Source organism: Marmota flaviventris, chromosome 6 (genome assembly GCF_047511675.1).
Source record: "Marmota flaviventris isolate mMarFla1 chromosome 6, mMarFla1.hap1, whole genome shotgun sequence".
Taxonomy (NCBI): Eukaryota; Metazoa; Chordata; class Mammalia; order Rodentia; family Sciuridae; genus Marmota; species Marmota flaviventris.
Genome location: NC_092503.1, coordinates 99907269 through 99934015, shown reverse-complemented (window position 1 = coordinate 99934015; position 26747 = coordinate 99907269). Strand labels below are relative to the sequence as shown.

Below are 26747 nucleotides of genomic sequence, written 5' to 3'. Positions count from 1 at the left end.
GAGACCAGAGGAACCCCAAGGCCTGCCATGCAGTGGCAGCAGTGCCACTCTGCCCTCTGGTGTGTGTTTTCTGCAGTGGGGCCAACTGTGCAGCTGGACATGAAAAGAAAGGGAGTTGAGTTCATCCAATACTGATGGCTTTGTAGCTAGCTGCTTTAAAGAGTCAGAAAAACAAAGTAGCTAGGACACGAAAGCTGATGTGCTACTAAAATGACAGAAAGCTTAATAAGGTATAAAACGAGAGGATTTAGGGATTTAGAGAAAATAGAAAAATAATTGGGCTAGAGGCTGTAGTAATTCTAGTCTTGTTGATTTTTTGATTCTTTAATATCCTTTTCTTATTGGTTTAGTTTTTTAAATATTTATGAGAAAAATAATCAGGCAATAATAAGTAAGTAATATTTTACAGGATAAGGAGACAGCCTTATTGCATGACTGAAAGCCATGATTGTCTACATTAGGTTCCTAATCATGTTGTCATACTACTTTGTTACCATAAACCTTTGATTGATTGATCGATCATATCTATCTTCATCATCCATCTGTCATCATCCATGTATCTATCTATAAAAATACTTGTCCCCTAAATTAGCATCAAACTAATACTTTAGAACTGAAGTTTTGATGTATTTCCCCACATTTTCTACAGACATAAATCTCAAGGATTCAGGGAGCAGAAGGCATTAATAAGGGCAATTACACAATTATCTGACACAGTTTATTAGGGCCAACACTTGTTCTTCCCCATTCATCATTTCCCCCCTCTGTCTTTTTGAATAATAACTTAATACTAAGCCTGAATTTCCCTGCTATGCTATGTTTAACCCCTGGCAAATTGGTAAATTTTGAGCAGATGTTTTAATTAGATGTTTATGATGCACAAGGAAGTCTAAGACAGCTGAATGAACACTTTTACTATGCTTATTTAGCAAATGCAAATGAATGTGTGATGATTAGTATAGACAATGCAAAACATTTAATTTGAGTACTATGGTGTCTTTCAACTGCAAATACTTAGTACTTTCCTACACTTCTCTTCCAAATGGGAGGTATGCATAGCTAATTAAGCTCCCTTCCTAAACATTCTTGAGAGGAAACTGGTTTGAAATATATTTGTTTTATTTGAAGTTTTGTATATTTTTGCATCATGCATTTGAAAAATATATAAAATAGTATATTAAATGAAATATAAATTTTATGTAGGTATATATACATATTTAAAATAATGATTATTATTGTTTGCTGTAAAAAAGTAACAAAGTAGATCTTTAACTTTATTGAATTTAAAGTTCTTGTTTTTATAATTTACAAGACATCCCATAAATTCAAGAATATTTGCAATATACAATATTGCTAAGATTCAGATGTGAATCATGAGCTCTTGGGTTGGCAAACAGGTTGTAAGCAGGTCACCTAACACAGTTTCTCTTCATTTGCTTGGTTATTTATCTTTCCACATGCAGTGATTCGCAGAAGAAAAATTTAAAGCCTTTAGTTTTAGCTAATCAAAAGACCATATTGAGAGTAAATTGAGAAAAGAAAAATAAATTTGAGTATTGATATGTACAGAAATATGCTATTGTACTGTAAGGGTCCCGCGAAACGTCGGAGAAAGAGACCACCAAGTGACCACTCATGCAATTGGCAGAAGGGGGATTTATTGAACCAGCATGCTGGGGCTCCGTGCCCACTCAAGAAGGGAAAGCAGCCCAGAGCCCCGAGCAGGGGCTGAGCACTGCTTAAGTACACTTTTTGGGGAGGGCGGAGGGCTTTGTGTACATCAGAACAAATCATCATTAGGCGCGGGAAAATTGAACAACAACTCCTAAACATGATTGGTTCATTCATTGGCGGGAACAGGTCAGGCTGGAGTGATAGGTCATTCCTAAGGAGGGGGTTACATTTAAACTGATTGGTCCAGGCCCTGCAATGCCTATGTGCGACCACACAGAGCCCTTATTAAACAATCCAAATAGTCAGGGGAAATATTTACTGGGCAGTTCCAAGCATTGTCTTAACAGCTACAGAAATTTAAACTTTACAACACCCGGTCTTTTACCCTTTAACTTTTACGCTTTAACTTCAATTTCTTTTACCCTTACAGTACATGTTAAAACATTAAAAATAATCTTTTCTTCAGGCTTATTAAATTGCCCAAAACTTCTAGAACTCACCAATTGGAATAGAAGAGTAATTGTTCTTTTCCCCTTTAAGTTGGATGTTTCCAAGGTTTAATCTTCAACTGTGTGTTAATTCTTGATTCAAGATAGATTATCTTTATAGTAATCAAGAAGTATGCACATAATTCTGTTTTTCTCAAGTATCCTTCATGCACAGCAAGTTGCACAGATGTGTCATTTATTGATATGGAGATCATAAATACAGAAGGAGAACCAAGAGTTTAATTTAGATATATTGAGTTTGAGATTTGGGGAGGTATTCAAATGAAAATATAAGGTAAACAACTATATATATTCTTTGGAGTAAAAAACAGTAAACTTTTAGCAACCAAAGCCAAACCATTGAAAAATGGTCAGCATTTTGATGGCAGTAAAGTCATGGAAGTGGAGGATGGCCCATGGGAAAGAATATGGAAATATAAAGGACCAAAGCTTGAAGAAACCCAACATCTAGAGGTTAAGTGGAGAAAGTGTATGTAGCTGACAAAGCGAACTGAGGAGAAATGGCCAGACAGGGAAAGAAGAAAACCAGAGGATTTTATGTTACTCACACCTGGGAGAAAAAGTGTTCTAAAAAAGTAGGAACGGTTAGTAGTGTGTAATCATACTGAGAAGCTAAGTAAAAAAGGAACTGGAAAATGTTCTTTGAGCCTGCTGACATGGCAGTCTGCAGAAAAATAAAGAAAAATGACAGCTCTTCTCACTAAATCTTTGAATTTGTATGTATTGTTATGACTGTATGTGAAAATTACTTTATTTATACCTTAAATCTTGACAAATTCAATTTGTTTTATGTGTTTTTTTTTGACACTCACATATTTCCATATTGTGTGTATTGAACTTACTTGATTGAAGGGGAAGGGAAAATAACTAATAAGTTATAATTATATAAAGGCTAAGAAAATTTTTTGGCTATTATGTTGAATGGCTTCCAAAAATATTTGAACCTTCTGGAGGGTGAAAAAAGATGTGATCATTTAATTCACGTAGATACTTCTCACATTGATTTTCAACTCAAACTTTTAATAAATTTTATTGAGCAATGATGTTAGGTATTGTTAGGTGCTAGAAATACAGAGGTGAATAATATGAAGAGCCTTAATAAATAATATAAAAGAAAATAAACTATGACCCATTGACTTGATGCAACTATCAATCAGTCACCTAGGGAAGTTATTGGGAGGTCCCCTAGGGCTGCTGGGATCTTTTAATGTGAACTTACTGACATGAAAGTAGATGTGGAGTGGGACAGTGAACTGATAAATGGGTTTTATTTTTGTTGTATTTGAGTGCTGATTGAATCCTCTCTTGTCTGTCAGTACTGAATCAAATTGACAGGACAGTTTATGTTCCACTTGTTTTCTCTTGTTTGACTTTGGTCTTTCACTGATTTGTTATCTCTAACAAGGACCAGCTGTGATCTAACTCTGTCACCCCTATTACTATGAACTGTCTTTGACACAGTACAACACAACTAAACAAAAAAGCAACCATTGCAAAAGGAAAAAGGTTTATTTTAATTTAGGGAAAGGTATGGTAGGAGTGTTATAAAAGTCATTCTTAGAAAAATATGGTTTACAAAACTGTGTGTGTATGTGTGTGTGTGTGTGTGTGTGTGTGAGAGAGAGAGAGAGAGAGAGAGAGAGAGCATGCGAGAGATCTTTTTGTTCCAGGTTAAGAGCAGACTTAATCTTGATTGTGAAGAAATGCTATACAGCAGAAAATAGGCGGGAACTGGAGTCAAGCTCAGATTGAAATGTAGTTGTGTCCTCCCTGGGTGATCCCTGGGAGGTTACTTACTCTCTACATCTCAGTTTTCTCAGCAGTTCCATTGATGTCATAATGCTTTCCTCACTGCCTTGTGGTGAGAATTAGATGGGATAGTAAATCTGTCACATTATAGGCTGCTCATTAAACACTTTTAAAAAAATTAAATTCATGCTTTCTCCATGTTTTTTCTTTAGTAAAACTTTTAACTTATTTTCATTAAAGATTATTTTTAAAAGTACAAAATAGAAGTGATTTTAATTATGGTATTAATGAGAACTTATCTATGATATGATATACTTTTACATTTTTTTCAATTTATCATTTATTTATGCATTTATTATCTAGCTTACTATGAGAATGTAGGTAGATAGATAAGGACAATAATGAAAAGAAAAATGTGACTATAGGAGGAAATTATTTCTTTGGGAAATGTGATGTAATTTCTCATGATCTTTTTTATATAACTTTATTTTATTTATTTATTTTTATGTGGTGCTGAGGATTGAACCCAGTGTCTCACATATGCTAGGCAAGTGCTCTACCACTGAGCCACAACATCAGTCTCTTTTCATGATCTTAGATAATATGATTCTATTTGTAGCAAGAAAGCCATGTAAGTGGTAGAAACTTGGTCATTTACATGTTGGATCATTTAAAATCACTATGGTTAGAAGTTATAATTTCCTAGTTGGGGAACATTAATTCATTTCAGGAATGATTGTAGACAATGTCTTAGATACACAAAGAACTGAGAACTGGGGACAATGGCTTCTACAAAGTTTAAAGAAATGCTTTAGTTTTTTCATGGAATGTCCTTCAACTAGTTTTAATGTTCATAGACACTTCAGATTGGTGAGCATGAGATGATTTTCATTAGCCCTTACTACAGCATTTCCTTCCAAAATTATCTTTGTAAATTCTTTTTGGTTATTTTTTCCTAAAATATAATATAGTTGTGATAAGTATAGCCCTCAAAATTTCAACTATAATGGAATTCAGATGGAGATTTGGGAAAGTTTATGTCTGTGAATTTCCAGAGATTTGGTTGTGGTGGGGGCATCAGGGGTCCGAAGTTAAGAATGCTTCTGATGTCTATCAATAGTATAGGGTCCCTTGAAAGAGAACACCTGCAGGGTCACCATTATATATCTGTATATAGCACATGCTACAAGGTTACTATTTCAGAATCTGGCATCTAGATTTTATTCTATTTCCTATTTTCTATTTTTATATATGTGTATTTTATGTGTGTGTATTATATACACATACATATATAACATGCATCATATATTTGCATATATTTATATATATTGATTTTGATATATCTTTGAGTCAGGGTTTCTGTTATAAGGAATATTTTGCTATGGCAATTTTCAATGTCTTCTTTGCACAGTAACATCTAGTATCTTACTAACTACTTCAATAAGACCAAAAAGAAGGCTAGTGTGAGTCTTTGCTACAATAAAAAGGGGAGGGTTGTGACCAAAACAAAAAAACAAAAACAAATTTTGCAGATGATGAATGAGTACAACTTATAACATTAAGTGATAACTTTGATTTATTTTCATCCTCAAAATATATGCATTCAATATTGTTCTTCTTCAGCTTCATCATTGTAATAATTATGTTCTTTACATTTCTGGATACAGATGAGACTGTTGGATGTGATGAATGCAACTCTGATTAGAATATTCCTATAAGTACCTAAATGTTCTCTCTGCTTCCAACCCCATCTCACCATTTACTAATCCACCTTATTCACCATCATCAGCTTTTTATTTTTTTAGTTGTAGTTGAATACAATATCTTTATTTTATTTATTTATTTTTATGTGGTGCTGAGGATCAAACTAGGGGCCTCGCATGTGCTAGGTGAGTGCTCTACCGCTGAGCCCCAGCTCCAGCCCTTCACCATCACCAGCTTTATCTTCCTATGACCATCTGCAACCTTCTTCCTTCCAAAACTTTAATCACTTCTCTATGAGTTCATGTGGCCAACTCCTTACATTATTTCATGCTCATGTTAGATGTGTCCTCATTTCTCAGTGTCATCTTCTACAAATTATTGAAAACCCATTGTACTTTTCTTTCTTATTATAGCCAGAAATGTTTTCACTCTTTCCTTCCTTCCTCAGTTCCTAGTTTTGATTGCTGTGCTATTACTTGCTTCTCAGACACCTGTGAGAATTTAGCATTTGACACACAGTCTTGGAATGGTACTACTCTTTTGGGGCCTCATTCCCTCTTCTGTGAAATAAAGAAATTAGATTACAGTCAGATTAATTTTGTGGGTCATATGGTCTTACTGTATTCAATTATGCCATCATCAGACATAATATTTAAATGAATGAGGATAGATTCCATAAAATATTATTTAGGAAAGCTAGACATTGGGCCAGATATAGACTGTAAGCCATAGTTAGCCAAATCACAGAGTACACTATAACCTCTGAGCCTCCTTCTAGTGCTAAGATTCTTTGAGCCATGTCTAGTCCTAATATAAATGGGCTAAAGTTCTGCATTACAGAAGCTCTTCAGAAGACATTACCCTAGTTAATTATCATTAATGGTGATTTATTCTATTGAACATTTCCTGGAGTATACCATGATCTCTGAGTCTCCTTCCAGTGTTACAATTCTATAAGAATATAAAAAAGTAATTAATATTCCTAACATCAAAAGGCTGAAGTGCTCCCTCAATGATTCTCTTGATAAGGTACCACTTAGTTACTTGTCATGGACAGTAATGGATGGTTTTGTTTTGTTTTTCTCCCTCTTTTCCCCTGTACATTTTACATAATCTTTTACTTTTTTCCCACTTTTTCTTTCTTGTTTTTTCTCAGTACGGGGGTTTGAACCCAGAGCCTAGAACATGATAGGTAAGCACTCTACCACTGAGCAGCCTCAATTGGACACATTTTTGACACACATCAGTCAACATATTAAATGCAGAAGGATAATTATCTCTCTCATACAACAAATCATTCTGGCCAGATTATAAACTGGGTATAACCTTTCATCAATTTTCTCTATATTACTTCAGATAGCACAAATTACAGATGATATGAAACGTGAGTTTTTTTGCTTCTTGATGTGTTAGATATGGCAGGACATTTAATATGTGGGCACTCCAGAGTGTTGGTTGGATGATTAATTAATATTAGATATACATAATAACTTGCAATATTTTATGCAAAAACAATCTTTCCAAAATCTACATCTGCTTCTCAAATCTATGATAGAATTTGTAGTTTCTTGGCAGAACATACCAATAAATAAACTCAATCTTAGAGTTAGTGAACGTTGGTTTGATTTATGTTTTACTTAAGTAGAAAATAAATTTTGGGGTGCAAGGAATGCTCTCATTTCTCTTTTCTTTCCTGTGAAGTCTATTTCCATTCATCTTTGATCTAGCATTAATTAGCACTTTTTGATAGCTCCTTATCATTTTCAACACTGCCACACTCACTAGGCAAGAACAGTTTTTAAAATGAAGTTTCTAAGCATCTCTGGTAGAATATTCATAAGGAAATAAAAGCCTGAATATCTCTGCCTCATTCTTACTGCAGTTATCTTTAAAATCTTTATGCACAGGGAGCTGAGATTCTATCTTCAGTCTTACCTCTGAAAGCAAAATGTTATGTCCAGAGTATTATATTATTGTTATTGACCCAAAGCCTGTCTGGTGGTCTCTTTATACTTATTTCCTATGTAACATTAATTTCCTTAATAAAAAGCGTTGCAGTTTCACATCAAGCTCTCTGGTGTATTTCTTCCCTATTTACTCCAAAATTTCCTGTTCAGTTAGACTCTACTACATAAATTTTCTTTATGTGTATATTATTTATAGACTTTGTTTTGATCTGTTTGGATCTATATTTGCTAATACAGAATTGGCCTACAAAGAAAACATAAATTGAAATTCTTGTTTTCAGTCTATTGGGCATGTGCTAGGACCCCAGAAATAGCATATTTTCAGAGACATTGCAACATTTTTGTCTGGGTGATTCTGCTACAAAGTGATATACCTACTGTAGAAATAAAATAAAACTTTTTTTTTCCTTATTCTTACAACTTCAGATTCTTGGATGTGAGATTTACTGTAAGGATCTCAATACTTAAGCAATGTGATTTTGATACATAAGTTGGAAAAATAATTATTCTCATTATAAAAGAATTTTTCACTGTGCAGAATGGCTTTTTCTGAATTTCTTTTAACAGTCAACTTTCCTTGGTTCTTTGATGAATTCCCTTAGCTGAATTCCTTGTCAGTGATCCTGAAATGCCTCTATTTAAAGGTTAATATGCAAAACCACCACCACTAGAAAGAACCCAACAGAAGGTGAAGCAAATTTTTAATTGCAGTCTTTGGCAATGTTAAGACATCCTGATTGCCAGGAACATGTCTCTGTGCAAGGTGAAGTTCACCTCAACTACTGCACATTAGACAGACCTACTAATTTCACCTTGAAACTTTGGGTAGCCCTTGATGCTTTCTTCTTCTTTATTGCCCATGTAAATTAATCAACAAATTCCATCACTTTTATTTCCTAAGTATTTCTTAAATGTTTGGCTTTTTCTTCATTCACATTGCCACCATACTTTAATCTACCAGTTCAATATCTATTTAGAGTCAAATGTTGAGAGTCACTATTCTAGTGTTGGGAATAAAGCTGTCAAAAGAATAAACAATATTTGCTAGAAGGGTTTTATAGTCTTAAGCAGAACTTCTTTATTTTTTGCTTGAACTACATATTCTTCCTTTGCTTCTATTCTCCCCTCCCCCAAATCCATGCTTCACACTAATACCAGAGTTGCCCTTCTCAAAGCACTTCTGGATTGTGTTCCATCCCATAGCTGGATGACTCTTACTCACAAGATTGTAAGCTCTGAGCTTGGTGGTCCTGGGTGTTCTTTCCAGTTGAGTTACACAGCTCTTTTCACTTCACTTCCTGCTTCTGCCATTGTTGCTCCACACAGGACCAAGTGCTGCTCCTAGAACACTCTGAGATGGGGTTTTGCATGCCTCTCTTGTAACTTTGCACCTATCATTCCTCAAATTCTACACTCCCATTTCAAACCAAAAAGCTCCTACTCAGATCTGTGAAGGAAGTTGTCTTTGCCATCAGCACAGTTCATGTATTCATCCACACCTGTGGACATTTGTAAAACGTGCTTGTGTGAGTTCTAATTACTTGTATTTGTGTTTATTTTCTATTTCCCAGCATCACTCTCACGAAATACTCTGCTTCTTGAAGGCAAAATATGTATCTTTTCTGGAATAAATTATATTTTGTTGAATAAAGGCAGAAATTAATGGATAAGATTCATAAGACATTCTGTGCTCCCTTCTAAGGGATATGTTTGGGAATGTAAATATTATTTCAATAAAATTGTATCTCCAGCTATCTCTTATGTTTAATCTTACTATCACCGGGTGTATGGGCCTCCATGGTAAAATCTACAAAAACCAAAGGGGAGAAAAAATCTATCATTTAAGATCTTACCCCAATTAATTATTCTGTTATGATCATTTTACTATCTAGACATAGCTTAAAATGGGATTTTAAGAAGTTTAGTATCACTTAATGTTGTTATCTAAAAATGTCTCTTTTAAAGGGAATGGACATAAAGACATCAATAACCTTAGAAATACAAAATCTTATATCATTCTTTTTAGGTATTGTAAGGCTTTACTTGAGGAACTTCAAGGAAAAGTCTTTCCTTAAAGGCTTTTCATATTATAAAATAGAATTCTGTTTTTTAGGTATTCAAAAGTGAGGAGCAAGATAAAACCTGATGGACAGAGGCACTGAGGTGATGTACCTGCATCTTAGCACAGGGGGGAAAGAGAGCCCAGAAGACACTCATGGAATGTGGTTCATGGGCTAAGACCTGCCCAGATTTTTTCAAAACCAGCATTTCCCAAAACGTTCCTCAATTTTGAGAGAAAGGATGTATTAATAAATCTTGAATAGTTGAAAACATTGAACTTGATGAGGTAGAAAAAATTCAAAAGAATAGTATAAAGTTCAAATTAATTGGATTCCCTTCAGGCAAGAAAAGTCAGTGTTAAGATCTCTCAAGCTGGTGAACCTACTTAGCAAGCTTATGGAAATAATCTCAGCCAAATAAGGTGCTAGTCTATCTGAACTCGTTTGTATACAATTCTTAAAATTAATAGGTATATATAAAGAGAAATAGTTATTTTTTATATCGAATATAAATGTAACAAAAAACATTATGTCCACAAAGATAGTCATTGATTTACAAGTGGAGATTGGGGAAATATATGTGTATTTCTAGAATTTTCAGCCCAATGGTATAAATGGTATAAATGTAAAAGTACACAATTCAGAAACATACATAAGTATATTAAGAAAAAATGTTTTCCACAGATTAAGAAAATATAAATTTTCTTCTAAAGTGAATAAGCAATCTTGCTTTGCACTAGTCAACCTTATTTGAATAAAGGTTTGAACCACATAAATTTTTCTATAATACCAAAAGGAAATCATTTGGGACAAAGTGACTTTTCCTAGTCTTTCAGAGCATGGGATATTTAGAAAACCATCCACAGGTTTATTTCTTTACAACACCCCATTGTAATTCTGAGATACTTGCTTACCATCTTAGGAACTTTCTTCAGAAGATGAGAGACAGAAGTGATAGTCGAGGGTCATAGTGCAAATGTTAAACTCTTTGATGAATGGATCTTGCTTGTCATTTCACCCAGAGACTATAACATAGGTGAACTGAACAATGTCTTCTATAGTGATATTTTTCTCTTTGTGGTGTGTTTTTCCTATTTGAATTTTGCATAATGGTTAACACTCTTTTTTTAAATGTTTCTTTTAGAAGCAAATCTCTAAAACTATTAAATTCATTCAACTGCCTTACTTTCCTTTTCTTCTCTCACTTCTAGTTGAATATTTGACTAACTTATTTTGTTGTCCATTTTGAAAAGGTTTATAATAATCTGAATCCTGGTGTTCTTTCTTAGTTTAAAATGAGTGTATTGTTCAATAAATGCTGGTGAGAATACAAGAAAAAGGGAACCCACATGGTCATTGGGATGTAAATTATTACAGCTCCTATGGAAAGTGGTATAGTGGTTATTTTAAAAACCCAAAAAAAAAAAAAAAGAAAGTACTGTATGCTATACACTCCTCAGAATCTATCCAAAAGAATTATAGAATTATTTTGAAATATATACATTCCCATGTTATAGCAACAATATCCATAATAATCGAATTATGGAACCAGTCTAGGTGTTCATCAACAGATGAATAGTTAAAGAAAACGTGGTATGTATAAAAAAGAATTAATATTCTGCCATAAAAAAACAAGATTATGTGATTTTCAGGGAAATGGACAGAACTTGAGAGCATTATGTTAAGTGAAATAAGCAAGACTCAGAGAAGTGTTGTATGTTTTCTTTTGTTGGTGAAAGCTAGAGAGAAAAAAAAAAGTGGAGGGATTTTGTGAAAATAGAAGGAAAACCAGTAGAATAGAGCAAGAAAATTGGAGAGGCAGGAGGAGAGAGAAAGGGGAAATACTGGGGAATGGAATTGCCCAAATTGTCATAGGCATGCACAAATATGACATAACAAAACTCACTACTTTGCATAAATTATATGCATGAATAAAAAGTTTTAAAAATAAATGTATTTTAAAAATAAATTAGTTTTATAATCACTTTAAAGTTATAATAAACATGCTTCTGGAAAAGAGTTGATAGATTTGTGAGTTAGGAATTATTGCAGTATTTTACATCATCGAAAATATTTTTTAGATAATCACAATGAATTATATGGAAACATAATGAATATGTTGGCATGTGGAAAGAAGTTCATATTTCTTAAAAGCCCCTGAACTAAGACAATTTATTTCACATATAATTTATTTAGTAATCCTAAAATTAAAAAAAAATTACACAAGTATGTTACAAAATACATCTTCCCCTTTGTGATGAAATGTTTTGTTTCTCTGGTCTTTAATTTGTTGATAGAGGAATTATGTCTGGTTTTCATGTTGCTGAATCTTAAGCCCATATGATATTGTGACTCTTCATCCCTTAAATATTATCTCAATATTTTTGAGGGTCCCTAGGATTATATCAAATGGTTATATTTGTAAATGCAGCACTTATTCTATGGTATATTTTTCTTGTTTATTTTTTTCTCTTTCCTCTATTAAATACTATTTTGTCCTCTTGTACTTCACTCTCAGTGCACTAGAGTTCAAGAAGTTTGAACAAGCTTACAAGAAGGGAAAGAAACATTGATCACTTTTGGTTTATCCTTTATTTGAGTGTTATTAAAAGTTTTCTACAAAATGCAGTATTTAGTGAAATAGGTCTTTTAGTTTTTAATGACAAGTCTTTGAGTCCCTTTCCAAGTCCTACCTTAGCCAAGTCCAATGTGGGAGCTGAGCTTGGACAGATCTGAGTTATAGACAAGAAATTGGAGTCTCAGTTGCTATTCTTCCCTTTAGACCAAGGCTTCATAACTGGGCCAAGCTTGTCTTGCTTGGATAGCTGTTTCTTAATTGAGAGATCTTTCTTAGTAGGAGTCTTTGTAGTGGTTTAAGCAGGACTTTCCATAACTTCTTACCCTATTTGTTGGAATCTCAGATAATATGAGGTCTCTGCCCTGCGTGTATAATCTCAGCACTGAATGATTCTGTAGATGGTTCTGATTTAGCCTTAGATTTTATATTTTATGCAAATGGCTTTATGTGAGATCACCTGGAAAGATCATCCAGATCATCTGAAAAGAAAGTTTGACTAGTAAAGACTTTGGAAATTATTTTGAAAGTTGTTTTATAAATAAATAGAAAATAAGTAATTGAAGATTTTAGATGTGATCTACTAATTCAAATAGGCAATGGGCTTTGAATATTTGGGGGCACTTACATTATGACTAATCAATTTTTTTTCCAGTGGTAATGAGTTTTTAAAGAAAAGTTGCAAAAATGTAAATCACTTATAAAACTATGAAATGGTTTTGAAAATTGAACCAAACCCGACTTACACAAGCTGCCCAGAACATTTTGAACAGTGTCGTAAAACACAAAAAGAGATGTGATCAGTACAGTTATCACTCCATATCAGAAACAAGACAAAGGAAATTTGTGCAAAGTTTGTCTTTAGAGTTTTCCCATCCTATCACTTTTTTGTCTCTTTTGCTTTTATGATAAAGGATTCAGAAGATCTCCTGTCATCTTTAGAAAGTAACTTTTTGCTATAATACCATCTTTCTATTCCAAATTCCATCAAAGACAGACTTCAGCAAACTGACATATTGAAAAATACATTTTTAAGTGTATCTCTCCTAGGAATGGTTGTAGTGTAATGGTGGGTCATAGTTTAGTGCAAAGGAACTCTGATGATGGGATTTGGGATATTAGGAATAGGTAATGAGATGACAAATGGCAGAATTAATTATATTCTCACAATACTTCAAACTCCATGAAGGTGGTACTCAATGTGCTTTCTCCATTAAAATCAATGTTGTTTAGGACATACTGCAGTTGGAGGTTGTATAAGGAAAAGAGCAATATAATATGTTAACAAGAACATGAGATAGGGTTCCTGGCCTAACATTTCCTACTATGTGATTTTGGATAAATGTCCATTATCTCTGTAAATGGAACATGTGAATAATACTTACCTTACTATCTTAATAGAATTAAATATTAAAAGTTTAGGTTCTTTATGAACTGTTATATGTTACACTGACAATGGACCAGTATTGTCAGGCATGAAGGGAAGGTACATCCCAGCAACTTGGGAGGTTAATGCAGAAGGATCCCAAGTTGAGCCAGCTTAGCAAAACACTGTTTCAAAATAAAAAGGGTCAGTGGTAAAGCACCCAAGTTCAATTCCCAGTACCTGGAAAAAACAAAAAGGAAATGAAAATGAATTAATACTGGAAACATAAGTTTCAATAGTCACACTATATACTGATGGATACATAAATTTGGCATATTACCAGTTAATTAAAGAATACATAAATATAAATATTTTATATAAAGTTCCTAATCTATAACAATCATCTACATTTCCATTATGATTTTCATCAGTAGTCTTCAAGATTTTTTTATTTGCTTATTTCTTTTAGGATAGCATTTCAGAGGGCTAGATAGAGAGGGGGCAATATTTAAGTACTTGAAAATCACTGTACCCCTTTGCCTTAGGATATCTCTCTTTTGGTCAATGAATTATATTTCAAAGTATTTGGATATAGATGAATCTGTTATGTGCACATAAATGATGTTAGAATAAAGAGGAAAGTTATACAAAGACTTCCCACAGGGCAATGATAACATCTTCATTGTAAAACAGAGTGGGGCAAAGGAAAGTTAAATGACAATAAACTGCATACAAATAAAACATTCATAACAACACTACTATTGTTTGTAGATGGGGCATACTGAGAGGAGCACATCAGAAGAAAGAAAAATTTTGGGTATGTAACTTTTATTAATTGAATTTCTGCTGTGAAGTGTAGACTGTTGGGTCCCTCTGCTCTCTGCTTTGTATTATCTAGTCACATCCTAAGTCTCTGTTCTGTTTTTCATAACTTTAGAGTTTTCTCTAACACAAAGTTCACTGCAGTCATCTACACTATAATGAGGGTTTTCCTCAAGTCTTCTTATTTCAAATTGTACAATAAGAATCAATATTTTGTTTTCAAATTGAAAATCAATAGGACAACTTTTTGTTCCTTGTCATATATGTTAAAATAATGCTTAAGCTTTTTTCATATATGCATATACACATGCCAATCAACTTGATTTCTTTTTATATTATATCATATACAGTATATAGTACTATATATGCATATATATTTTCTAGAAGTTAAATTTTTTTTGCTAATTATAACACACACTTATATCTTTATTGAGAAATAACCAATGTCTAGTCTCAAAAATAGCATAATTGTATAGGTAAGAAGTAACTTGAAAAAATATTGGAATGTGATACTGCAAGCATTCAGTTAATTATGAATTTGGACAATTTTCTCAAGTCTTTATTTACTTTCATTGCAGAAATAGTATAAAGTCTAGGTAATGTTACTTGTCAATAGCTGCAAGTGTAATTCTCTTAACAACCTGTAATACACAGTACGAAGTGTACTATAGCTTACAAAACACTGGGTATCAGTATGCATACTCACCAGAATAATTTGGTAGATTTCATGATAAAGTAATTCCCATAATTAATCCTTTAAGTATGTGACCATACCTTATAATTGTCTGGTTGATATATGAAGTTATTATGCTTTAAGTATAAAGATTCTTTACACAAAAACTGAAATTTTAAAAATATTTTTCTCACTAAAAAAAACTTTTAGTAGATAACAATTAATGTCTAATGGTTAATATAAATGATTATAAAATTATAATGATTATTCAAATAATGTATCTTCTGACAATTTCTAACCAGAGCTCATAGGTGTTGTATATGTACCCCACCCCCCACCACACATCTGTGCTCATGCTCACTGTGATATATTTACTACATACCTACACACTGTCCTTTTCAATCATTTTTTTGTAGCTACTATCAATTCTGAAGTACTAATTATCAAGCATTTTTCAAAGAAAACTACTTCATGGGGTGAAAGCAGGATTTCCTTCTGCTGTGAGTCTTTTGGATAAATTGTTGAATGTAAGTTGTAGGAATATAAAAATCAAACAGAAATTTGCAATAAGTTTTTATGTTGCACATTTGGATGGATTCTTCCTCTATTACATTGCATAGTCATGTATACTCATCTTGGATTAGGGGCATGTTTGCCTTATTCAGCAATGTATCCCAAGGGCAAAATTAGGGTGACACACAGTGGGAATATGAACAATAGTCATTGAGTGAGTGAATAGTTTTGTGCACTTGAGAAAAGTTAGTCCATTCATTAACATAATCTTAATTTGTTGTGAAACTTAAGAGTGATTTAATGAAAATATGAAATATTTAACTATTATAGAACTGCTGTATAAAAAAGTTGTAAAATGTCTGAGATGTTATCCTACATACACACCCACCCACCCACCCACACACACACACACACACAAACACCTGGATCATAAGCAAAGCATTTGTAATTGATAGTAGAACCAGATCAATAGGAAGAAGAGCATCACAGCATTGCATTATGGGTACCCACACAATAGTCATATAAGTGATGTGATGAGAGCAGATGAAAGTACTATATGAAGCTAGCAGTAGGTGTCCTGTAACTGAGGGACAGAGAACAATGGATTATCTCCAGCTGTATACTGAAGAAAGATAGTTTCCTCCTTTCCCAAAGTAAAAGAACAAAACATTTATTCTATTAGGATGTGATGGAAAGGATACTGTGTTCTCACCCTCACCTTTAGAAACATAAATATGTCTTTCTGAGAGCTAGATAAACTCCAGATAATGTGTGCAAATACTGGGTTTCCTCCCTTCTGACATGTAAATACTAAGGCAGATAATGTTCCAGTACTTCTGGCACCTTGGGGCTTAATTTAGGACCTTGTTTGTGCTCTCTTTAGCTCTGTAGAGGAGATAAGAGGAGTTTCAATATCTCTTCAGATCAGATTAGTTAACTAGACAAATGGCTGTAGATTTAATTCCCTGGCATGCAGAGAGTAAATATTTCTAAGACAAGTGAAAGCAAACATTCCTTATTTTTATATTATATACATTTTGTTTGTCACGAGTCTAGGACTTTTTGCGAGAGCACTGAGAAACTCAGGCAAGTTTTATTTTCCCACTTATACACAGATGTTTCAAAATATTTACAAATAGACCTACAACATAGGCTTTTTATTATAATACAATAATTGGATGGCTTCTATTGCTGAATAAAATATAATAAATAACAACAAGCTATAAATTCCACTAATTGGGAAAATAATAACAGCATAGTTTTCCAAACTTGTGTTTTAAAAGAAATGAGAGATATGAATCTGGAGTTTTTCTGTCTTGGGAGAGTTTAGTAGGTCGGGGCTTAAGCTGAGAATTGGGTTTGTAACAGGCTGAGAAAACTTCTAAGAGAAAGAAAATCCAGCTGGATGGGAATCCAGAGGAACCCCAAACACACAGCCATTTCTTCCCAGAGACTATTTCCTGAGTGAGAGAATAGAGTGAGGAGCTAAGGGATGGAAAGGAAGGGAGAAATCTCCTGCAGCATCACAAAGCCTGGGAACAGATTTACCTGAAAAACCTAGAAAAAATCACATACCCGTAAAACATTTAAAACCAGCTATGGACAAAAGCTTCTCTCCAGTCCTAACTTTATTGAATTCCTGATGATACAGATATGGTGATTTATCCCTTGAAATATGTACCTGGAAGAAAGTGCTAGCCTTCTTTTCATTAAAAATAATAATAAAATAAAAAAAAATTTAAAAGCAGTCTCTAAGTTGCCATAAAAAATTCTAGTATACATTTAAAAATTATGAGACACATGAAGAAGAAAAATGTGACCAATAATGAAGATTAAAGACTATCAAATGTAATAGATGATATTTTTGATGTTTTGATGTAGGCTTTAAAAAATAACATTATAAAAATTAAGGAAAATACAAATGAAAAGATGGAGAAGTTGATCAATAAAAAATTAAATCAAATAAATTATTTTTCAGTGGTGCATGACAGTAATCTCAGTGACTTAGGGGGCTAACGTAGGAAGATTTCGAGTTGAAAACCAGTCTCAGCAATTAGCGAGGATTTAAGTAATTTAGTGAGATCCTGTCTCAAAAGATAAAAAGGGCTGGGGATGTGATTCAGTGGTTAAGCACCCCTGGGTTCAATTCTTGGTACCAAAATTACTTAATCAATTAATTAAATTTAAATGGATTCTTGAATTTGTTAATGCCATGTTCCATAGTATGGGTTAAATAGCACAGAGAATTAATGCTCCTAAATAAGGTTCAATGAGATATAACCATACTATATTACACAGAAGAAAATATACAATGAAGAACAAAATAAATCCAGAACAATGTGAAAATATAGGTTGGACACAATCAAATTGTTTAAAATGGCATATAATTATAGTTCCAGAAGGACAATACAAAGAGGGAGACAGAATATTTGAATCCCTACTAGCAAAGTTTTTTAAAACTAAAGATATCACACAAAGGATTCAAGAAGCTCCATAAACTCCAAGAGAAGTAAAGAAAATTGTGCTCCAAAATGTCTCAATCAAATAGTTCAAAATAAAAGATAAAGAGTAAAAATTTAAAATATCCCAATTTTAAAAATATAATGCTTTTACCTTTCAAAAAGCAACCTTAGCCTGTAATCCCAGCAGCTCGGGAAGCTGAAGCAGGAGGATTGCAAGTTCAAAGCCAGCCTCAGCAAAAGCTAGGCCCTAAGATACTCAATGAAACCCTGTCTCTAAATAAAATACAATGTAGGGCTGAGGATGTGGCTCAGTGGTCTATGGCCCTGAGTTCAATCTTTAAAAAACAAAACAAAACAAAAAACAACAACAAACCAATATGACCAGGCTGAAGTGCATCAATGACAATGATGATGATAATGATGATGAAGTTATACCTGTCTTCCTAGAATTTTATATCTGGTGACAGTTTTCTTCAACATAAAATCAAAATTAAAACATTTAGAAACAAAAGCCGAAATAACAGTTTCAAAAACTATAAAGCAAAACTTACAGAACAAAAGTGAAATAGATACAATATTTTAACACACTCAGTCTCTCATAGAAAAAGCAACTAATACCTAAATAAAGATATAGAAGATTGGAAAAATAATTAGATATTTTATGTAACCAGAAACTCAGAGTTTTTCTCTTAAGAAAACTTAAAGTTTACTTGAAATATTTGACATTATTGACCACGTGCTAGGCTGTAAGGCAAGTTTGATTAATTAAAAGACTGAAATTTTACAGAGCATGCCATGTCAAACTTTGTTATTTAGCTAAAGCATTATGAAATTTAATAGAAATATGTGTGTATTAGAAAAGAAGAAATATTCACATTGGTGTATTTTTAAAAAAATAGATTTAAATATTGATTTTATAAGCTAAAACAAATTCAAGATAGAATGAAAGACATAATAAAGTTAAGAATAGACATTCATGAGAAAGAAAGCAGACATGTAATACAGAAAATCAACAAAATAGAGTTGATTCTTTGAAAAGATTAAATTCTTAGGAAAACTAAAAAAGAAACAGAGAGAAATAAAATTAACCCAGAGATGAAAAAAAAGTACTACTGTATACTCATAAATAGTAAATAGATAATAAGAGGATATTATGAAAAAGTTATGACGATCTCTTTGAAAATATAAATAAAATGGCTAATTCTTTGGAAAACACAACATATCAAAATTTTACAAGATGAAAATAGAAAGCATTAACAATTATGGGTTGATGTAAAAAAAAAAAAAAAGAAAAAAAACCAACTCCATTCTATCTAGCAATCATGTAAAGAAACTCAGACTCAACATACTTTACTGGCAAAATTTTCCATACATCCGGAAACAAATAAAACCAATTTTATATCTAGAGCAACAGAAAATAAGGAAGAGTCCCTGACTCTTTTTATGAACCAACATAACACCAATATCAAACTTGAAAAGGACAGTACAAAAGAGGAAAATTACAAGTTGATATTTCTTAGGAGCACAGAATTGCAAACAAAATACTGCACTGAGAAATATATTAAAAAATACTATATTTTGTCAAATGAGATTCATCTCTAGAATGCAAAGATAGTTTTAAATATTGAAATTTATTTATTTTGCCACATAATCACAGTCAAAGAGGGGGAAAGACATATTTATCATAATTGATGCATACAATGAATTAATAATAAAAGTCAGCACTTGAATTAGTTTTCTATTGTTTAAAGAATGATCGCAGATATAGAAGCTTACAATATCATGCCTTTATCATCCCAGAGATCCATGGGTCAGAAGTCCAGTCAACTTAGCTGGGTCCTGTACTCAGAGTGTTACAAGGATAAAATCAGAGTGTTGACTGGGTGCTTTTTCCATCTCAAGCTTGAGGTCCACTTCTAAGCTACACGTTGTAGGTAGAATCCAGTTCTTATGGTAATAGGATCAAGACCTCATTTACTTGCTGGCTGGGACTACTTTAAGATCCTGGAGGATGATCAAAGTTCCTTTCATGTGGTCCCTTTATAGATATTCTCACAGGTGTTCTCACAAAGCAGCAGGTTACATCTTCTAGAACATTAGGAAAATGTAGTTTCTGACTTCAAGTTGGATTTTTCAAAGGCTTACTAAATTTTGGTTAGGCATGTGCAGAATAATCTCCCTTTTGGTTAAGTCACAGTTAATTTTGGGGGCATTTGAATCATATCTTAAACTTTGCAATAACAATCTAATCACAAAATACATATAATATATTCCATTGTATTATACAAATCCTGTTCACATCAAAGTGGAAGAGACCACACTGGTAATGTACACCAGGGACAGGAATTTCGGGGCCCATCTTAAAATTCTGTATACTACAGAACTCATTCATGATCTAGAATTTTTTTAATTGGGTTGATGTAAATTAGCCAATTAAAAATAGAATGGAACTTCCTTTGTCTTATAGTCTATCTATAAAACTCTACAAACTAATATCATAATTAATTATAAAACACTAAATGCTTTTATCATTGCAAAGTAAAGTATGGACATTCATTATTATCACCTCCATCAATATTTCACTGGAGTTTCAACCTAACGGGATTAAGCAAGGAAAAGAAATAAAGGAAAAGAAATAAAGGAAAAGTTTGATGAAAATACAACTGACATTATTTGCAGATGATATGATTATATATGTGAAAAATGCAAAAAAATATAGAAATTAATTATTGGGAATAAGAAGCATATTTAGAAATGTTTCTGGATGTTAGGTAAATACATAAAATAAATTTTATTTTTCTACAGTAGCAAGAAACAATTGTAAATCAAAATAGAAAATAAACACAGTCTAAAGTTGCATAACTTCTTAAAATTCTAGGAAATACTCCAATGAAATTTGTGTAAGATTTTTACTGTGTTGAGAGAAATTAAAAAAAGACTAGGGTAGATAGAAGGAAGATACCATGTTCATAATTGAGAGTTCTATATTAACATGTTCCTTTTCACCAAGTCAATCTATAAATTTAAAGAAATCTTAACCTAAGTTGACTTCAGTCAAGATGAATAAAGTTGGAAGATTTAGACTACCAGAATTCAAGGTTTAATGTAAAACCTCAGTAATTAAGAAGACATTCTATCAACACAATAATAGAGAAATGGGCTGATGTAATAAAACAAATAATGCAGATTTGAAGCACAAAATATAGTCACTTCTTTAACAACAAATACCATTGTATCTCAAATTAGAAAAGAGATAATTTTTAGTAAATGGTGCCGGCACAGGAATCTGCAAAATATTTGTTGGTAAATATTTTGCTAGCTGGTAAATACTTTAGGCTTTTAGGTCACATATAGTCTCTGTCACATATTTGACTTAAAAAAATTAACTCTTTAAAATATAAACAAATGAAAAATATTCTTAGCTCATGAGCTATACTGAAACAGGCCACTGGCTCGGCTGACCTATGAGCCAACTTTCCCATGCCTTTCTACAGAAATTTTATGTATGTGAAAGAAACTAAACAGTTTTCCTAACTTAGAATATATACAGATAAACAATTTGAGATGGATAATATTACCTAAATGTTTTTGCAAATTAATAAAGTCTCTAAAAGGAAACATAGGCAAATACATTAATGGTATTGATTAGACAATCCTCTCATAAACTGGACACAAAATGAACTAACTTTATAGAAAAGGTTTAAAAGACTTTATTAAAATAAGAACATCTATTTCAAATACAGAATTTTGAAATAGTAAAGGTAAGCATAGACAAGAGAAAGTCTGTCTACTTACCTACCTACCTACCTACCTGCCTAGAAAGATATCCAGCAAGAATTCACATATAGAATATATGGAAATTCTTACAAGTATGTAGGAAGATCAAAAAGAATTAAATAGAAATTAGACAAAAGCTTTGAACAGGAATTTTATAAAAGAAGAAATCCAAATGGCCAACATATGAAAATATGGTCAACTTTATTAGGTACCAGGGAAATCCCAATTAAAAACACAGATATCTCTATACAAACACTACATTGGTAAAACTTAAAAGATTGACAATACCAAGTGTGAGGGTAGAGCATAACAAGAACTCACGTACTATTGATGAATATGAAGATGGTGTATTTATGTTTATTGTTTATCAACGGGGAAAGGATAAGAAATCTGTGATACAGTCACACAATGAAAATATACAACAATGAAATGAATGAAATGTGTGGACATTCCAAAATATGGATGAATCTCAGAGACATTTTTGAGGCATAAAAGAGTACATACTGCATTATTCAGTACTATAAAGACCAAGGAGAGGTACACGTGATAGGAAGGAGGAGGGTAGATGATGATAGGAAGGTAACATGGTAGACCTGGGCACTATAAATTATTTATATCTTGACATGAGTGGAGATTACACAGGCATAAACTTCATGAACACGGGTATGAATTCACTAAACTGTACACTCGAGATTAATGCACTTTATACGTGTGACTACACTACAACTCAGTGCAAAAGTGTCTATAATGAAATACAAATTCAGACTTTTGAAAGAAATGAACAAAACAGGTAAGGAAAGGGAAGGATTGAGAGTATGAAGGATAAGATGAATAAATGAAATATATGTCTTGAGATGCCTTTTATTAGGGCTAAATTACAAAGTCACATTCTTTATCATTATGTTTACTTTTTTGCAAATCCATGGCTAGCTCTCAGTAGCACAAAATTGCTTAAAAAAACCTTCTGATACCCTTCCCAGACTTGCCAAAGACGTAATGATAAATTTGGGATGTCAATAATCTCCAGTTTCAAGAATTGAACAATATTAATATTCTTAGAATTTTATCTTTGGTTGTGACTATTTTTATTTTACTTCCTGGCCTTTGGAAATATGTATATTGGTACTGACTAGAAAATATGGAAATTGTAATTTAGTTTAATTCATTGTTGCTAAAGCTCTCACACACTTTGATGTTGTCCCATTTCCAGCTATTCAAAGTCCATTTCATCTTTGAAGTGGTAAATTGAATTCATAATTTTAGACACATCTTTGCGAGTGTTCCATAAGGTGTCAGGGCTGATTAAGGAGGCAAAGAGTCAAACCTTAAAAAAGAAATATTGATGGTAATCTGCTCTTTCTTAAAGCAATGTTGTCATGACAATTTTTGAAGTTGAATGGATCTGTCCTCTCTTGTGTGGTGAGAAATAGAGAAAGCTCAAAGCACCAGCATATGCCTTGAAAATATCAGTGTAGATTGTGCCCTAGACCATTATTCCATTTTAGGCCTAGTGCAAAGTGAATATGAGCCAGTGTGGCAGCTGTTGTAAAGTCTCTGATTTTCTGGGCTTGTCTGTTTCATTAAGCTGTGGTCAGCTAACTCCCTCTGGTACATTTCTTTGGCCTCCATGATATTCTCCATATTGTCTTGGCTCCAACATGTACTTACTCAAGCTTTAAATCCACGAGATATCTTGGACCTATCCCAACTCTCTAACCATCATCATAGTTTAAAAAGAAAAAGAATAAAAGAAAAAATGCTAATACCTTTTGATTTTACCTTCTGAAGTTTTCTCAAATACTTTCTCTAATTTCCCTGCCCCAATTTGCTTACCCATTTGAAGCATTATAGGCATTTGCAAGCTAGTCTCCCTGTTCTGTCTCTCTCTTAAATCCATCTACCTCATATCACATAGGACAATGTAATAAAAACATAAAATTGCCCATCTTCCTCCTGTGTTGGGAAGAACTCATGACTTCACATCATCTTTACCACTGTCTCTGAGTATCAATATCCTTACCTCCCCTTTCTGCCTCATAACTGACTTCCTTCTTAGGATCTAATTATAACAAGCTCATTACCTCAATTCACTACTTCATGCTTTTGTACTTGTGTTTTTATTGTTTCCTTTCCCCAGAACCTCCCTTTCTCCTTTTTTAATCTGGTGAATTTATATTTAGGCTTTACTGTGCATCTCACGTGGCAATTCTTCCACAAGGGTTTTCTGAACTATCTAAATAATTGAGATGCATTTACACTGATTTCCATAGCACTTGATGCTCATTTCTTCCTTACCACTAGCCTTATGTTGCCTATCCTTTATTAGATTATAAACTCTGAACACAGAATCATATTTCTTTGGTCTTCCAGTGCCTAGCACATGGTTGTGAAGACTTCTGTATCTGTAGTTTGTATGTCATCCTCTGATGTAGCATTTCAAACTCTCAAGCATGTGTTAAGTCACACCAGCTCTAGCTTCTGCCAGCTTACACACATATGCCCATACTGATAAAGCATTAGTAATAAAACTGTTTTATTATTATTTTGACAACATTTAGGTTCTTAGCTATTATAGTCTCTAATGCCAAAGGCAGTTAAAGATACATATGAGTTTCCTGTGTTTTTATAGATAGAATTTAAAGATACCAAGGTATTAAACTCACCATTCTCAATTTTTGTTTTTCTTTAGATTGCTGCCAATTCCTGGGGAAAGTCATGGGGAGAGAATGGCTATTTTAGGATTCTTCGTGGAGTAAATGAATCTGACATTGAAAAGTTGATTATTGCAGCTTGGGGCCAACTGACAAGTTCAGATGAACCATAACATATTAAATTTCCATAAGGCCATGCATTTAAGTAACTTCTTAAATTGAAGTTTCACAATGTGGAACTTTGTGTCTTCACTATATATATATATATATATATATATATATATATATATATATATATATATATATATAATTTTGCCTGTTTGCTTGCTTTACCTCAGGCTCTATACTTTTGCTTTCTTTATATTACTGAGTATATGAAAACATTAATAAAGGCAGCAGAGTGGCTAATTGCCTTTAAAGTTCTTACATTGTCTTTATTCTTCTCTCATGATAATGTCCCTTTGTCTTTAATTGTTCATAAGCAAGATGACCAGATCTGTCTTAAAAGTCATTGCACTCATTTACAAAAACAATGTGGCTGCTTTCCTGGACCAAAGAAGATTTCAGACAACAAAAAGCAAATTGGAAACTCATCAATATGTCATATCTATGACTTTCTTTTTTTCAACTAAATAAGCCTTTCTTAATCCAAATTTGCTTATGTTTTGCTGAAAGCAGTGGAAATAGATTATTAGTTGTTTCTCTCAATAAGCTAACATCTTGTTTCTTTTCGTTTACCTAAACGTGCAATCTAGTCACAAGAGAAAAGCAACCATGCACAGAAAATAGCTACTATTCACAGTCCTATGGAATGGTCTCCAAGGCAGAGAAGATGTTGAGTAAGGAAATCGTCAATGATAATAATAGAAGCACAGTGTGGACACACATACACTCTTACTTTTGGAAGCAAGCATACTTTGTGCAGCTTATTAAAATTAGCTGTAAAATTATATTTAGAAAGATACCATATTTGCCCCTGAAAACAGCAACATGATACCATGACTCAGAAAAATAAATACACTTTTATCACAAGTGTTTCACAGTTCACTGCTTGAGATTTTTAAAAGTAAGCTAAATTGGCACTAATTTGCATCTAATTGTGATTTTATTTCTCTATAGTCAGACAAACAAAAATAGCAACAAACAAAAACATAATAATGGTTAGGAAAGGATATAATCTCTTAATAATTCACTGCCATTTAAATGGCAAACTAGTAAATAAAGAAGTAAGGCTGGTCTGTAAGTGAGCACAGCCATCTGTAGTCAATGGCAGTACAACCAAGACCTGAATTTCTGAGCATTATATCATCTTAATTTTCAGTGTGGGGATTTTTATGTTGTTTGTCCAAAGTTACCCTGATTAGATAAGCCAGACATGCTGAAAATGGGAGGAAGCAGAGAAGAAAATTGATGGTTGCAATTGTTCTTTTCATTAATCATTGAAGCTTTATCAGAAGAAGTATCTATTCACTCTGTTCTCTCATAGAAAACTTACAGGAGGGCAATTCACCTTGTCAGCATTGGCCAACATTCCCCAGAGGATTGAGAAATAATCTGTTTTTTCTCAGTCTGGGTTCCTGTAGAAACAGCCCCTACAAAAAGGTTTTGTGTACAAATAATTTGTTTGGAAGAGAAGACAGTGGGGAGTGACTATCTGTCATTGTTAGTGATAAAGGGTGCATCGGCAGGTAAAATCCACCCTGGGCAACTCATTCGTATCTCACTGGGGACTGTTAATTACATTTCATAGATCTATGCCACCCAAGGAAAGGTCTGTTCTGGGGTTCATGAATTCAAGCATGGCAAAAGAATGGGGAAAATACATTCCAGTCTCTCTCCCTCCCTCCCTTCCCTCCTCCCTTCCTTTCTTCCTTCCTTCCTCTCTTTCTCTCTTTCTCTCTCTCTCTCTTTGTCTCTCTCTCTCTTCTCTCTCTCTCTCTCTCTCTCTCTCTCACACACACACACACACACACACACACACACACCAAATAAAAGCAAGTCCTGGTCCTTGCACAATGTCAGAATGAGGTCCACTGAAATAGTACAAGTGAGGCAAGTAGGCAGGGCTTTGTATGGATAGAAAAGCACTTTAAAAATATTCTTCGGATGTTGAAAACCATGGAAGTAACAAATTTATAATACCGAAAGCACCAGATGACTAACATTCCTTTTTAAAGCACTTATGGGATTAAGTGACTCCACTTCCTTCTGTTATTCAACTGGATAAAGGTATTAAAATCAAGTT

At 33.1% G+C, this 26747-nt stretch overlaps 1 protein-coding gene across 1 annotated transcript in view; it reads left to right on the top strand.

The window, feature by feature from the left end:
- Window positions 1-24675, top strand: part of Tinag (tubulointerstitial nephritis antigen) — a 76113-nt gene extending 51438 nt beyond the window's left edge. Inside the window, exons 10-11 of the mRNA XM_027938270.2 lie at window positions 14376-14421; window positions 24541-24675. Of these exons, the coding sequence (XP_027794071.2) occupies window positions 14376-14421; window positions 24541-24675 (181 nt within the window). The remainder of the gene's footprint in view (window positions 1-14375; window positions 14422-24540) is intronic.
- Window positions 24676-26747: the final 2072 nt, after the last annotated feature.